This window comes from Falco rusticolus, chromosome 5 (genome assembly GCF_015220075.1).
Source record: "Falco rusticolus isolate bFalRus1 chromosome 5, bFalRus1.pri, whole genome shotgun sequence".
Taxonomy (NCBI): Eukaryota; Metazoa; Chordata; class Aves; order Falconiformes; family Falconidae; genus Falco; species Falco rusticolus.
The window spans coordinates 88337224-88353813 of record NC_051191.1 but is presented as its reverse complement, the minus strand read 5'-3'; the positions used below and the strand labels follow the sequence as shown (position 1 = coordinate 88353813).

Below are 16590 nucleotides of genomic sequence, written 5' to 3'. Positions count from 1 at the left end.
ACCTGTTGGAGCGAATGCAGAGGAGACAACGAAGGTGATCAGAGGGTTGGAGCACCTCCTCTGTGAAAACAGGCTGAGAGAGTTGGGGTTGTCCAGCCTGAGGAAGGGAAGGCTCCAGGGAGACCTTAAGCAGCCTGCCAGTACTTAACAGGGCTGACAAGAAAGCAGGAGGGGACTTTTTACAAAGGCATGTAGTGATAGGACAAGGGGGAACAGCTTGAACAAGGGGGAAGCTGAAAGAGGGTAGATTTAGAGTAGGTGTTAGGAAGACATTCTTTACTGTGAGGGTGGTGAGGCACTGGCACAGGTTGCCCTGAGAAGCTGTGGATCCCTGGAATTGTTCCAGGCCAGGTTGGACGGGGCTTTGTGCAACCTGCTCTAGTGGAAGGTGTCCCTGCCCAGGGCAGGGGGGTTGGAACAGAGGCTAGAATCATTTAGGTTGGAAAAGACCTTTAAGATCATCAAGTCCAACTGTAACTTACCATACTGCTGCTGGGAGAGCTTGTCCTGGCTCTTCTCAGAGGGGAGGACAGTGAGCAGGAGCTGCCTGGCCCAACAGAGCTCAACTGGATACGGAGCACCTGCAGAGCAGACCTCTGCAGAGGTCAGGCAGCCTGCTCACTGCCAGCAGCAGCCTTCTTTAGGTGTGACCGTGCAACGCCGCTTGCTTGCTGTTTCACTAAGAGAGCTTGTGGCACCTTTCCCCTCTCCTTGTGATGGAGAACTGACTGCCTGCTCTGTGTTTTGACCACCACTCACTTCTGAGTAGTGGTCAGCACCTTTGCAAAGCATTATCAGCGATGGTCACCATGTCACCAAAACGGCAGCTAGAGATGCTATGAGCCTACTGAGCTTAGGCTATATTCTCCTGTCTCCTTCTGTCTCTTTCCCTTACCTCCGTATATCGCAGCAGTCTCAGGGACTGAAATATTTTTGCTTGAATTTCTTTTGTAGCATCTGGGTCAGATGAAGACTCAAGCGCGTACCCTTGAAACAAGAACAGCTAAAACGGATACATTCTCCATTACAGTCTGCTGTGTTTTCCTAGAAAAGGAGTAAGCACTTACACTGCAAGACAAGACAATGGTGCAATATCGTACTATTCACATCATATTTAATAACGCGCTAGTACCATTCAATATAAATAAATAACCATTAAAAAGTACTTTCTTGACATTCTCTTTCCTTTGTCAATAGTATTTTCTGCAACAGGAAATGTTAGTAATATTCACTGGTTGGTGAATTGGATGAATCTCAGGGAACATGAATATCAGGTACTAATATGCTAGTAAAAATCAGGCGCTGGGATGCCTTCTCTTCTTTGAATACTTCAGGCTTGATCTGCAGCTTCCTTCCTTATTGCATTCACTTTCCCTGAAGCCTGTAACTCTGACCGCTGCTCCACGCCTGGGTTCTCCCACCCAGCTCTGCTAACAGCCATCGTGTGGCGTCTGTTACTCACCCACCCTTAGCTGATACACCTCAGCCAGCAGCAGCAGCCCTTGCTGTCCTTAGGCTGCTCTACAGGGAAAAGAGTGTTTGTGCTGAACAGGTCCAAATGTCTGCTAGCCTGGAATATCAGCTGTTGTACATCCATGCTGTCCATACAAGGTCTTGGTCCTGCACAATTCAGTGACTGACAGAATTTCTTGATTCACAGAAACTCTCCTCCACAGGGCCACACTGGGGCAACAACAGAGATGGTGCGATAGGCCTGGCCTTGAGAGCAGACTCTGACCATCACTGAACTGACAGTGTAACACATACCACTGGGATCCAGGTCCCCAGTGGGAAAAATGGGAATAATAATTTTGCTTTCTTACAGGGATGCAGAGAGAACAACTCTCTAAAAACGTGTGTGGGTATCCTTTGCAATTGGAGTAGAACCTTGCTACAAACACCCACTGTCAGTGCCAAAACCCTATGTAGGACCCGTGTGAGACCAAAAGCCAGGGAATTAATCACCATATTCCCTCCTGTTCATACGGGCAGAAACTCTGCCCATCTCAGAGGAGAAAACGGAGGTTCATAAATCAGCTCCTTTATTCCCTTGCTCTTGCTCGTTCACCGAAACCTCAAAGAGGACTTAATCTTGGTTTCACGCTGGGTGGAAGCATTGAGCCCACCTGCCTGGAGCAGGATGGGTTGGCAAAGCCCACTGGACTGCAAGGCCTGTTACCTCCTGTAGAGGACAGGACACAAAGCTCTGACAAATGGAGAACGAAAAGTGTTTTGTGGATGCTGGGCTTCCTTCATGCTACCCAGTGTCAGCACGTCAGACCCTTGCTCTGTGAGGACCTTTCTAGGGCACAGAGAAGACAATGCTTTCATGGCCCATTTGGTATTTCTTCGTGCTGAGATGGCTGGCAGGGTGGCCTTGTCGTGCTGGGCGTGTTCATCCAGAAAGACCCTGGCCTAAGCCTCACTAAACACTGTCTCCATTACTCTATTTGTTGCCTATTCTTTGATTTCTCCTGCCCCGCTCTCTGTTAGGAGGCATCTCATCCTCTTGCCCCTTCCTGCACTTCAGCGTCCCTCCTATAGCAGGGTATGTGGCTGCTCGTTTCCCTTTTGAGGGAACATTGACCAACTCCCTCTCCCAGATACCTTTCAAAAAGCCCCCATCACGGAGGCTTCCTGAGATCCCATGGGGACTATCTGCTGAGCCAGGCACTCCTTTGCACAAGGTTTTACCTCACTATGATTGCTCAGGAGTCAGAAACTTAGTGCCACCCACGTCTCTTGCATAAAGGAACTGTAATTCCCTTCGCTGTGCTCCCCTCCTTGCTGTGTTTCTGATTATTTTGTCACTTTAAGACACCATTGTAAAGAAACCCCAGGGAGCGCAGAACATATGACATTCATCAGTGAACGCTAAGCTCTACTGTTCCAGGGCGAGGGGGAAACATTCTTTCTTCATGAACGCATCAGGTGATCTAAGCTAAAAAACAAAACTAAACGAGGAATAGGCAGAGAAGAACTCTAGTATAAATAAATCAACAAATAAATAAGTTTCCTGCCAGCCCAGAACTTCTTGGGCAGGAGATGATTCAATTGCTCATAACTTTCCCCCAGCTGTGAAAACCTCAATGTGTTTTGAATGCCTAAAGCCTTGGTTCTCATGGCCTGAGTGAAGATGGTTTTCAAGATATGTTCAGAGGGGTTTCTGGGTCATTTGAGGAATCTTCCTGGAAAAGTCACAGCGACATCACTCCCCACGCACACACATGGTACCAACACTTGTGCTTTTAATCCAGTGCATGCTTCCTTCAGCCCTCATTTGCCACCTCCTCCTTTGTGGGCTGCCTTCCACCTGGCTGTCTTCCTGTTTTATCAAGGGAAAGGGAAACCCTTCCACGTGACACCGTCTCCTCTCTCTTCACAGCGCCACACATGCTTTTCAAAATTCACTTGGAAGAGCTTGTCACATTTGCTATTTCAGTTGTCATCTATGTGCCCAAGAGCTGTTTCCCAATGATGTCTCTCTGCATTTCTTGATGTTCTCACAGGAGATGAGTGCAGGCTGAGGGTTCCTCTCCTACAAGCACTTCTCACCCACCTTCACCTCAGAGAGGTGTTTCCCTCTCTGGAGCTCTAGGAAGCAAGTCTGTATACACAATTTACGGCTACCGAAGCACCTGATGGTGCAGCAGCAGGCTTCCAGGCTAGGAACAACACTTTCAAGTCCACCCATCTTTGCCCCTGCTTTCTGGTCTCTGCAGCAAGACATGGAGGGATGGCCTTTGAGGTGCAGTATCTGCCGGGTCTCCCTGAGTGGGAGAGAAACTTTATCCAGAGGCCTTTGGGCCTGGGGATCTGGGGCAGCATTTTCCAAAACCACTTCAAGCGAGGGCAGTTCAGGGTGTCAGCCAAGGCGTAAGCACCAGATCCCTTCCGAACTCCCAAACCCCAAATGAGGCGCTTCAGCACAGCTCCCTCTCCAACACTGAAGGCTGATCCATGTAGGTATCTGAGTGCATCCTTCAGTGGGAAAGTCTCTCTCAGGCTAGCTTTGTTTGAAAGCTGTTTTGAGAGCATAACAGCCTCAGGCTGACATGTCTGTGTTTGTGCTCTTGCGACAACTCCTGTCCTTGAACCACCGCAGCTCGCAGCTGCTGTACTGAAGCTCAGGTTTTACAGTATGCCAGGAGAGACCTTCAGAGGCACCCGCACCCATCCTGGATTTCAGCCTGTATGCTGACACAGCCGAGAATGGAGGTCACGTCTAATAAATTTTAACGAATGGTTAAAAACACAGAGCCTGCAGGGGAAGGGAAGCACTCCTCTCCCAGGTGGGGAACGGGAGCCAGCGCACAAAGTCAAAGGTGAAGAGCTGTAAGATTGCAGGGCACCACATCAGCTCTGTCCCTGCTGGTTACCACCATTGGGGCAGTGGGAGCTGATCGGCGTGGTGACGTTTGGGGGTGTTTATCATCCTCCAGCAGTGGAGCAGAGCGCTGGGCAGAACAGGCAGGGTGCACAGCTGCTCTGGTTGCTGACAGACTTTGGGAACAATCACTGCCCACTGCCTCTGTCAAAAGAAACACAAGACGGGGTAAGAAGGAGATAGAGGTGTTGATACCACATCCAGTGCAACAGGGCAGGAGACGTTTTTCCAACAAGGCTGTCCCCTGGCTCAGGTAGATGCCAGGCAGGCATCAGTAAACAGGTTCCTCAACCACACTATGCACAGCTTTGGGCTGGGACGTGGCTGAAGAGCTGCTTGTTCTATCCGCACTACAAAGTCCTAGCTGGGAGATTTTATTTATAAATTAGAAAAAGGTTTTGAAGGATTATTTTTCCCCTCCCCATAAAAATCATTATTTTAACCTTTCTGATAATTTTGTAAAGAAACAACAGGAGGATGAGGTCTGAGGATTCTTGTTCAGTCTGTTTGGAAGCTCTGAAATGCAGATGAACTTCTTTCCCCCTTTCCAAATATCAGAAGGAAGGAGGAATTCTATGCTAACCTAAGCAAACTCTTCTCTCAGTTGCCTGTAAATAGATGTTAGTAATAAGAATGGGAGGGTTTTATAACATCAGTCTTAAAGTGATAGTTTTCAGGGCTTTGAAAAAGGAAAATATGAAGAGAAATTAATGTCTGTCTCCTACTCTCAGAAGACAAACCTGTGTTTCGAGGGGGTTTCAATACAGTCAGCAGGGACGTGTCTGTCACAGCTTTCGGTTGCTCTGTGGCCCCTGTTGCAATCCAGACAATCCCAAGGATTTTCCTCATCCGCCACATCCCCCTTCATACTCTACGTGACCCCAGTGTTTCTCAGAGGCCAGGCTTACGACCAGCTTCCACATCTCCACAGTGAAAGCCTTTGTCCAGCCGAAGATGGGCTCAGAGACCCCCTTTTTGTCCCTCCTGCTTCTCCACTTTGCATAAAGAGGCTGGGGAAGTAGCTGAGGCTCTCAGCCCTGATCCGCAATCCCAGCATATCTCAGATCCTGCCTGATGGTTCTCAGGGCAGCAAAAAAAGCAGAATTTCTAGTGCAGAAAAGAAAAATGCTTTCCTTTTTCTAAATGTTGAGTTATTATTTTTTTTTTTCTTGTGAAAAACAAAACCCTGATGTGTTTTATTGCTCCCCCTGTGCAGATCTGCCCTGATCTGGCGCAAAGAGTTTTTTCCCCCCAGACTCAGCTGGGTGGTGGGAATGTGGAGAAGGGTGGACTCCAGTTGGGACAAAATATCTGCTATTTATTCAGCACCTGTTGGAGCCCGATCTTCACATAATCAGCAGGTCCCTTGACACTGTGTCTGTGGCAACCCACCAACTAGGCACATGTGCCAAGCAGCCATGCAAGCGGTCAAAGCAGAGGTTAACAGAGCACCAGACAGTGTCTGCCTGGCTCATATCTGCAGGTGTGAAAGGGGAAGGAGGCCTCTGGGAGGTCTGGGACTCATCTGATCCTCCACGAGGACTAACTGCCATGAGGGAAAGACAGAAATAGTCTCCCTATTCTGTCTAAGAACAAAATATCCTCAGGGGAGCAATTTTACCTCTTTTTTTTTTTTTTTTTTTTATTCCTCAGGGATGGCTTATCTAGATCATGTCTGTCAGGGTTCTGAAGCTCAGTGGCCTTGATAGTAAGGACCCAGTCAAGCAATTTACCTTGCAGGTGTCTCCTGAAGTGGTGTCACCTGCCCACTTAGGTCAGAGCAGCTGCCCCACATAGCAGACCATGGTGTGGAAGGGACTGTGGTCGAATTTGCTGTTAATGCATGTGAAAGCTCCTTCAAAAGCTACAGAGCTGGCCCAGCCAGCACTCTGGCCTGAATGCACCGGGGGGGGCCGGCGCTAGGTAAGGGTGCTGGTGCATGAGTGGCAGTGGCTTGATCTCTCAGACTGATTGCTTCCCTTTCCCACAACAAATGACATATGAGGAACCATTCCCATGAAAATCCATAGTGGGTGTGTGGCATTGCTCATAGAGGATGGCAGAGTTGTTGGCCAGGGAGAGAGGGTGAGGATGAAAGCACCGATACATACACGGCACATTTATGAAAACGTCCCATCCACGCTCTGCGTCTGTAGGGGTGCAGTCAACCCCTCCTCTGACAAGTAGGCAAGGCAGGTCTAATCTGTCTGAGGTTTTATAAGCCTGCTCATCCTTTACAAATTAAGTGGTACCTCCAGATCAGTTAACTGGATTCTAAGTCATTATGAGCTGAGTTTAGGCAGTCATAGCTTTAGCTACTGCAAACCCAGCATGGATGGGTATGTGAAATGAGCCTGGTACTGCTAGTGGATTTCACAGAAGCACAGGTTAAAAGAAGGGCTGCTGCCTAAGCCTAGGTGTCTAGCATCATCTATGGGTTGCTAGGATATCTGATGTATTAATGAAAAGCTGGCAGAGGCAGTAAAGAGTCTGTGCCCCACAGGAGGGCCAGGTAGGCCACCCCAGGGTCCCTGCGGCAGCACCACGTGCCTGGTTTCGGCAGCTGACTCCTGTCCCGCCTGTCTGCTGCTGGGTGTGCAGGCGCTGGGATTGCTTTGCACTCTTTGTACAGCTGTCATTCAGAGATGATGAGATGACGTGGAAATGCTGTATGCAGCTACTAGTAATGCACACAGCAGGTCAGTGCAGAAGTTAAAATACTCATGACTGCCTATACAAAAGCTATCGGTTTTATTTCCACTGGTAGAGCTGAGATGAGATGTACATTGGGGTCAGGACTGAAAGCAGCCCTGGAATATCTTCCAAAGTAGGAGTAAATCATTCAGCATCCTGTAGTCTGCCACAGATTCCGGGAAGAGCTGGGCACTCCTAAACTGGATACCTTTATTCTTTTGGGACATTTGGGCTAGGAATCTGCCAAGAGCAAATATTGGGATCAGATGGCATGGCAGCTGGCAGAGGAGGTCACAGCTCCTCTGAAGCCTGTTCTTCATCAGTCTCTAAGAACATATCATCACTATGTTCTAAGAACATATCACTGATCACCTCTAATATGTTCTTGCCCTCAGCTATGGTGGTTGCCATAGTTCCCCATCCTGCCACTAAACCTGGCTCTGTGGACTACAGAGGCACTCCGAGTGCCTTCATTATTTCTCCTCAACAACAGATGTATTCCTGGCTGTGGTAATGTTGGTAGCAAGCCCCTCAAACTCTGAAAGTCTGTATAGGTTGTGCTTTGCTGGTTCCTGTTTTGAGGTGGTGTAAGTGTCCCATCAGCCTTTCCCTGCTGCGCTCCCACCACGGCTGTTAATGCAGGATGAAAACTGAAGGTGGATGCCACCTACAGAGGTGGTAGGGCTGCTGGGGGAAAAGCTCGTCTGCAGGAGTGTGATGTCTTGCCACACGCTGTAGGACAACTCCCACACTAAAGGGAGTTTGGACCTGGCAGAAATAGGAGAGCAAGGAATTTGGCTTGTCATTATTAGTCAGTGAAACCATGGGATTCTTCTGCCACTTTTCTCTCTGTCTGTATGCAGGCAAAGCTTCCATGTGGACTGCAGGGAGGCTTGAATGAGTATGAAATGCAGACCACAAGTGGGTAAAGATGAGGATCTACTTCTTATGCAAAGGGTGGCATGGTAAGGGAGTTACTGGGACAATTATATACGGAGCCTTTAAGGAAATAATAGCATAAATAAGGAAACCGCTACAGATCATTTGCCTTGCCAAAACCAATAAGGACAAGAGTACTCACACCCTGGAGCTGGCTCTCTGCTTACACCTCTACTCTGGGGTCTGTAAATCCACGCTTGCCTTCGTTAACCAGAGTGGGCCTCTCAGTTCTTGTGTGCCAGACCAACACCTAGAAGGAATCATGGAGAGTTCAGGGGCTCTGGATGCCATGGAAATGCTGAGAGCAGCACACATCCCTCGGGTGGGATCCTCAGCAACCTGGGGCTCACAGCTGTTTGAAGCATGCGATGATTCAACCGGATTGAGCCTGGGAGAGACTTTACATGCTCATGAAACAGTGTCAAGGAGGAGGGGTTGTTCTGGAGCAAAAACCCAGACTCAACCTTCTGCCAACCCTCCTCTTCAAAGAAAGTAGCCTGGACACGAATTTTATGCCTGAGGCTGTTTATTAACACAGAGTGCATAGCACAGACTGTTCCTCAGCACTCCCTGAGCTTCACATCTGTGAAGAATTTGGCAGGCTCTGCCCATCTGTCCCAGCACCATTCGGCACTGACACGTGCCAGCAGAGGGCAGGCATAGTGGAGGGTGGAGGAGCATGGCAGGAGGCTGTAAAAGCAGCCAGGACACGGCGAGGAGAACGTATCTTTCAAAGTCCCTTGTCCTACTCACCTTCGTGCAGTTGGCTGCTTTGGGCTCCAGCCCATCCATAGTCACTAGATCCTTCAGCAAACTAGTTTCCTGGTAGCCTCCTTTAACACCCTCCAGCTTGAAACTGGCCTGAGGCTTCTCCAGGATCAGCTTGATGCTGATAGCAAATCCAGCCATGTCAATAGCAAAGGGTCGGTTAGGATCAAAGACGGTTTTCCAGCCCACCACCTTCCCTGCTGGGCTCACTTTTGGGGATTCGTACCGCAGCCCCCCAACAAAAGCCACCGGCCAGACGGACACCCGCCTCGTGTAGCGCATCTGTGTGCCAGAAAGAAACAGTGCTGTGAGAATTCAACCCCGCATTGTCTGTCCCGACCCATTCGTGTACCATCTTCTGCACCTGTCCTCCCCCGCGGAGCTCCCACACAATCACACAGCTCCAGGCAGCACAAGCTCCTGTTCGCCTGTGCTACTGCCTGAAGCTACAGCTTGCAGAGACACGAGGCTGTTACAGCACGGACTTCTCTGACCACCAAACTCACTGCTTTTCTGTGCTCGCGTTCAGTCCCTCAGAAGAAGGAAAACCTTTGGTTTTCTGCTCTCATCTGAACTTCTATCATCTTTTTAAAATGCTATCATTTTGGTAAATGCCAAACACAACTTCTACCAAGCCTCTAGCTCTGTATTATCAACTCCACTCACACCAGCTTCACCCTCATGCAAGTAATCTCCCTCCCTGACTGATGCTTCTTTGTCCTCATTTATTGTGAATTCCCTCCACCCTTGTTCTTCCATCCATGGCTACTACCTAAAAGAGTGGGGTTTTACTGAAATGATCAGAAAGGATCAGGAAAGAAGTAAGAAAAGATGAGCGTAACAGAGATTTCAAAAATTCTGAAAACTGGAAATGTGTTCTGATGCATAACTCTGTATTGCAAGTGGCATAGTACAGTTTGGCTTAAATTGGCAACGAGGGACTTTACTGGATTTTTGCAAGTTTACAATAGACTTGGCATCTCAAAAAATCCAGGTTTCCAGCAGAAGTCTGGGCAAGGCTCTGTGATCCCAGGGGCACAGCCCTGTTGTGGTGGCTGGAACTCACAGTACAGAAGGGCAGCCAGGGAGAAAAGGTGGATTAAAAAGTCAGTCAACATTTCTAACATCTCCTACCCATCGCACCCCTTCAACAGTGCAGATTTGTGCTTTGCCAGGAGTTTGTCTTTGATGCTTATTTAAATCAGGTCAGTGCTCCCTGAGGAGAGGTATAAATTCTGGAGTATATATCCTCTGGTCCCTGGCAAAAGGGGCTCTGGCTAGTGCAGTGCTGTGTGAGCCGCATCTGCAGCCTATACCATGGCAGATGTGCTCTTTGCTCTTTCAGCCCTTTGCAGCACGGCTGCTGGGTTTGCATAGCTATAGGTTTGCATCTGCCCTAGACCCAGCTCCCGCTGAGTGCAGAGCAGGTGAGGAAGGCTCCAGGCAGCGTGCCAGAGCCCTTGCCTCCCGGCTGATGCTGAGTCCGATGGTAGCCCTTTCTTAAAGGTCTTTGCAAGTGCGCCTGGCCTTAAGAGGCTTTGTAGCTGTGTGCTGCTTTTCTGTCCCAAGTAATTTTACAGTTCTTACCTCTTCAAAGAGCTCCAGGCTGTAGGTGTTATCATCATCAGCAAAATACACTACCCCTTCTGGAGGCGCTGTGTTGCTGAAGCTGTCCCTCAGCCAGTGCAGCCCCAGGTTCCTCTGTAGTGTCCCCCTTGGGGTGTGGGATGGGATCCAGGACAGCCCCAGCTTCAGACTCTTGGGTGTTTCCACATTGAGGTGGGTGAAGTTGAGCCCTGCCTTCTCCAGCAGGTTGGATACCAGGTTGGTCCTCCGGGGCGAGTCCTCCACCACCACCCAGTGGAGGTTCTGTACGTGTAGGAAGGTGTTGGCCAGACGGGTCAGCTCAGCTTTTTGCACTGGCCGGGTGTAGGTAGGGGTGATAACGAAGATGGTTGGCAGGGTGTCTGACCATGGTGGAGGCCTGGAGTACACATAATTCTGGATGACTTTAGGCGTTGCCCCTATGCTTTGCTGCTGCCGAATGCATGACGGGAGGCCTTCTTCTCTCAGTGCAGATGTACCATTGAGGAGAGCTTTAGAGGTCACGTTCTCATCTGTTTCTTCTGGGGCAGAAGGAAGGAAGGAAGGAAGAAGAAGAAAGATGTTAGAGAACTAATCGCTGCTGGGCTGCCTCCTCTCCAGGGAGTGCTGGGGACACATCTGCTTGGAGCCAGGGCTCAGCACATCAGCATCCTCTCCCCAAAGCCAGCCTAAGGTGCATGTTTAACGCACTCTTAAAAACAGTTTGTGTGCCTGCTATAGGCAAACCCTGAGGGGGCCTGCAGGCAAGTTTGTCTTTGTTTAACCCATCCCTCAAGAGAGCATCTCCTATAGAGGGTTCGCACCAGCAATCATCACAACCACCAGCACACTGACAGCAGAACTCTTGCACTTACTTCTCAGCAGGCTGAGGTAGTGGGTGGTTGGGTACTGGTGCCACAAGGTTAGGAGAAGAGCCCATGGCAAGGCAATCAGGAGCGTGGTAAGAAGGTTACGTCTCCTCAGCATGCTGCAGAGAGCTTCCAATGCCCAGGCATCTCTCTAACTTTCAGAGCAGAAAAAAAAGTGTAAGGGCCCTGAAATATCAGTCACCGCAAACATTAGGGCAGTAAGTCTAGAGGCCAAATTAATGGATTGTGTTTGACTTGCTTGGAGGGAAGGCACGATAAATGTTGGGCCCCGATCCAGCGAAGCGTTTGTCTAAGTATAAGTTTACAAGGAGCCCCATTAATGTGGCAGGCCTGAACCATTATCCAGCTGCCCTGGCCAATTCCTGTGCTATTGAACAGAAGTTTTTATCTATTTATGTTGCTATAAAGAACCTCCTGCTGCCCCGTGATGAACCCACTGTCCTTGACTTAGGGTTGATCATGTTGCTGATTCTGAAGCCAGAGAGGACTGTTACTTGCCCCCTCTCTGGAGTTGGTATTCAATCCCGAGCTTTGTGATGACCGCTTCATTTGCTTCCTTTGTCGAATTTTTTAAAACTGTGTGCAAGATTTGTGTTCCTGCATATGCAAGTGGACAAACCAGAAAATGTCAGGTATCTTCAAGACAGCAAGCATCTCATTCACTCCTGCAGTTTTAATTCATTCTCCTTATGCATATACATTGAGGCAATCAGGGATGTACACTATCACCTACTGAGTTTTCCACAAAATCCCTGCCTCGGTCATTCCACAGTGCTGGTGATGCCTGCTGAAAATTTAATTATTCTATGTCCCTTTCTACTCCTGGCTTGCAGTGTTTGGCCACAGCAGCATTAGTTTAAATCACAGACTTCAGAATACTTTAATGCCTTTCTTAGCATTTCTGTGATGTACATAGTCGTGAGATCTGAGGGATCGCAATATTTATTTTCAAAACTCTTTCTGTAAGATGAGAGGAACTAAAAGAAAATAAAGAGAAATAAAGGACAGAAGTATCAGGAACAGTCAGCTACAGGGGGTGGCTTATTTACAGATGGTCCAAGATACAGTGATCCTAATCCTGTGCTTGATTTTTCGCAATTGTTGAGCACCTTCAGCTCCCACTAGTTAATATGATTAGTAAGCGGTCCGTCTGCCTGGAGGTCAGATCCTTGGCTTCTCAAGGTAGCCGTGCCTTCAACAAAATATCCAACATTAATGATCCATTTGGAAAGTACAGACTGAAGTTTCAGGATGTCTACTGCAGACCACTTACTTGTTCAGGGACATAACTCAGCCCTGTGTAAAGCCATAGCGGGATGAGATCCCAGTCCTGGCTCACCTGTCTGAAAGACCCTTGTGTGCAGTAAATCGCAGACGCATGAGAACCCAGAGATGACTTCTGGAAATCCAACATCAGATGGGCTTGCCTAGTGCATGTGCTGCCTTCTGTAGGCTCTGGCCATACGGTCAGGAACATTTTCTTCTAGCTTCTGCTTTAGTCCCTCTCAGGGTATAAAATCTCCCAGTGCTGTTATTACACACCAGCAACAAAAGCAGTGCTCCAGAAAGAGGGATCCACTTCTGCTGCTGCACAACAGCAGCCTGTGGAAACATAGAAGGATGCAGAGCAGAGCGACTTGTTACCACCTGAGGCCTTTCTGCTATCACTCCAAGCAGGCTGCCTGACGTTTGATAGTTGGGTTTTATTCCCCCCTCTCTCCTTCCCCTCTCTTTCCTGGTAACGTCTGTAATCTGTTTCTTCTGGGATTACCTTTCTGATGCCAAATACTTCTCCTGGTGGACTTCCTCACTACCACAGCGATGCTCACTAGGAGGCAAAGGGAGCATAAAACTTTCATTAGCCTCCTGCAGAGAGATTTCTGTCGGGAAACTACAGTCACATGCCCTGGGAACTGGAGAGCTGCTGAACAGCACAGCCCCACCGAGCCCTCTTGCTCTCCTAGGCTGAAGGCAGTTTGAGGGAAGACAGCGACAGCATCACACTGGTACAAAGGATGGAAAGGAGGTTCAAACCAGTTGGCTCTAAATTCCTGCTCTGCCAGGGGTTTCCTAGGTGTACAGAAGGCCAGTCATCTAAAACCAGGGTCCTCAAAGGGATGTGGGCACATTTTGTGCAAAGGAAACTCCTTGCTGGGATCGGGGCTCAGCAGCTCCTCATCTGTCTGAAGGGGAAGGGTTGCCTTGCTTCAGCCTCAGAGAACCGTGTGAGAGGAAACGTGATGACTGGTCCAACAGGGCTCTGCTTTGCAGTGACAGCAGCCACATGGTGCACCTGGAAGATGTCAGGGGATGCTATTCTAAATTGATCCTCTGGGACCTTCTTAGGGCCTGTCTTTGTTTTTTTTCCCTGACATTTTACCTTGGTATCCTAAAAACCCAAGGATTATGCAATTGCAGGGCTCATCAGTGCCCGACTCCCAGTAACCATCAAACCCATTTCAGCCAAATCTGACAGAAGACTAGCATGTCTCAGCAAGTCTTCTGGCAGGCAAGTAGATACTCACTAGCCCTATCAAGGAAATTGCTGTAACATGAGCTTGTTCCTTGTCAGACACCAACGGTACAACGTTGGAACAAACCCCCAAGGAAACCTGTCTTCACTGTTACCCAAACTAACTGTTTGTGGTGATAATCTCTAACGCTTCTTACTCCTCACTCAGGAAACACCTTGGTGCCCATTCCTCTACTATCAAGTGATGGAAAACTGATGAAGAAGTGGGCCAAGGAACCTGTGTGGCCAGGGGCACATAGGAGTGCTTTGGTGATGCCAGCAGCAGCCTTGTGCAGCAAACATGCTGGCTCGCATAACTCCATTGCTTTCTGACAGCTGGGTCCAGGGCAAGTACAAATGTCTCCTTCAAGCTTTAGTGCCAAAGGTGTACGTGTTTGGTAAGGTAGAGATCTAGGCTGGATGCGGGGGGGTGCGGTGTTACCCACACCAGGGGTTGCCTTCCTTCCAGGAAATCCCTTCCCTTACCAGTGTACCAGTACAGAGCAAAGCTTCCCATCACTCAGGGCCATGAGAACAGACAAAGCCACCAAAGAAATACAAGGAGGGTTCTGCACTGCCTCGTAACGGCAGCAGACACCTAGGTCCACCCTGGGCCCTGGCTTGGGGTCATTGTAGCTCTTTGCTTCCTCTAGTATGCTTACAATTACAAATGTCCCTGCACTAAAGTGAGGCAGCCAGGGTTTTTTCCCTTTGATAAAATGCCTTGATAATACAGGCACAGTTTCTATGCAGCAGGCCTGCCACTGCTGCAAACTCAGGTCGCTTCTGGAGTGAGGAGAGGAGGAGGTGGTGGTGGCAGCTGTGTTACCAAGAGAGCACAGAGGAGAGTGGATCAGAGTTAGAAGAGCTTTAACAAATTCCCTTTCTAGTTCTTTCTCCTCCTCCTCACAGCCAGCCCTGTTCATGCTTCCCAGACACTGCAAACAAGTGGAGATGCTGTCTGTGTGTGCAAGTCCCCTGGTGCTCCTGGCTCATTTATTTCTACACACATCTTCTCTCTATTGCTTTTCCAAAGCATGCAATGCTGAACAAGTTAAACCCCACACAAAGCACCAGGTTGCTTGCGAACCTCACAGAGGAGCTGACTTTAACCCCATTTTCAGACAATCTGTCTTGGAATATTTTATTTTCTCGTTAAAACATTACATTCTCTCTCCCACTGCCATCCCCTGCATCCATCATGCTTGTGCTCTTTTTGGTTCGTTTACATCTTTCACCTGCTTTTTCTCAGTCGCTGAGAGTGTCTCTTTCCCCCTGTTTCCAGGACTAGAGGAATCCCCTGGCCTACTAATAATTTTAGCCTTTGTCTTTTCGCCTTCCTTCCCCACACAAAGACCCTTTGCATTTTCTTCATGTCCATCCCACATGGAATATTTCCCACTAAGTGGTCCATTAAAGCATCAGCCCATCCTTTTGTAAACACAGCATCAAAACCCAGTCACACATCAATGCCTCTGGGTAGCCTGCTGATGGCCCCAGTGGGGCTTGCAGAGGTTTACAGCACGTATTTCTACCTACCTTTTTATAATTAAAACCCAAGTCTCCTAAGTGGCTCAGATGAATTGCGTGCCTGGCTGGCAGGCATTGCTGTGTGTATTCTTGGCACAACCAGCTACCTTCCCTCTGCCTTTAAACCCATTCAGAGCAGGTCCTATTAAATGAGAGTCAAGATCCGAAGAAAATTTTGTGATGATCTAGGCCCACCTCCAGCGATCATCCCGTAATTCCTGGGTTTAAACTGTAGAGGGCAGGGACTGTCTCTTAATGTGCTTGTACGGTCCCGAACTGATCCCAACAGGAGCCTTTGGATGCGTTTGCAATACAAATATTATTGATTGCACTCTCTTGCTGGCTCTTTTCCTCCCTTGCTGTTTCCCCTGTCCTGCCTATTCCCCTTTCTCTTCCCTTCCGTTTTCTTTTCTTTTTTTCCCCTAGTGTCTCCTGCAGCCCTTGTTTGTGTTACACACACCCTTAACAACATTAGCTGGATGTTTGATGGATGCCTTCAATATGCTGCCTGTAGCCTTCTTGAGCTGTTTTCCAATTACACATCCCTCTTCTTAATTTCATCCATCAATCTTCCGTTCTCCATTAAAAAATAAACAAAAACACATTCACAGAGTACAAAGCTGAGTATGATAGGGACAAAATGTTTCTCGTACTACTCTCGCTTCACGCTGCTTTGACAGTCTTCTCAATTCCCAGGACACAACACCAGCCAGTCTCTTTTTAAGCTCATGTGCTGATGCAGGGGGCATTAACCTGAAAGGATTCAGGAGAAGAGAATGAAAGCAGCACATGCAGGGGAGAAAAGCCCAGCCCCAGCCTGGATGCCCCAGATTGGTGCTGAAGAGAAGCAAGATCTGGCTGAGGTTCAGAGCATCGCATGTGACTGATCTCTTCAACTGCTGTTGACTAATTACCAACAGGGTACAATTTGTTACAGGCAGGGCAGCTCAGATGTTGGGAGAGGGATAAGGATTCCCAGGCTGGAGAACAACTCAGGCAGCTTCACTGTTCAGATACAACTTTAAGAGTTCACATATGTGACTTTTTCCCTGAGTTGCAGAGTAGTTTGGAAGGACACGTAGGGTGAATGGTAGAGAAAGGTGGAAGTCAGGAAGAGGCCCAGCTAACTGGGAATTGTAAAGCTGACATGGGAGTTCAGGTTCCTGCGATTCTCCCAGAACCCTGCCAAAAAGCCGCTCAATTTACATCCTCTTTGATAACTCAGAAATGGTGAGGATCATACGGCCTTTGGTAGTTCTGCTCTGAGGTTTCAGTTCTGCCCTCCA

At 48.6% G+C, this 16590-nt stretch overlaps 1 protein-coding gene across 3 annotated transcripts in view; it reads right to left on the bottom strand.

Moving 5' to 3' along the window:
* Positions 1-1082: 1082 nt before the first annotated feature.
* LOC119149287 (galactosylgalactosylxylosylprotein 3-beta-glucuronosyltransferase 1-like) overlaps positions 1083-16590 on the bottom strand; it is a 31276-nt gene continuing 15768 nt past the window's right edge. Inside the window, exons 2-6 of one of the 3 annotated variants that reach the window (XM_037390389.1) lie at positions 11248-11396; positions 10376-10911; positions 8774-9070; positions 8163-8270; positions 1083-4531 (exon numbers count right to left, since the gene is read on the bottom strand). In XM_037390389.1, the coding sequence (XP_037246286.1) occupies positions 8184-8270; positions 8774-9070; positions 10376-10911; positions 11248-11359 (1032 nt within the window). In that variant the 5' untranslated portion in view covers positions 11360-11396 and the 3' untranslated portion in view covers positions 1083-4531; positions 8163-8183. Of the gene's footprint in view, positions 4532-8162; positions 8271-8773; positions 9071-10375; positions 10915-11247; positions 11397-16590 lie in introns of all 3 variants that reach the window. The other 2 variants (XM_037390388.1, XM_037390387.1) reach the window with 2 other exon arrangements.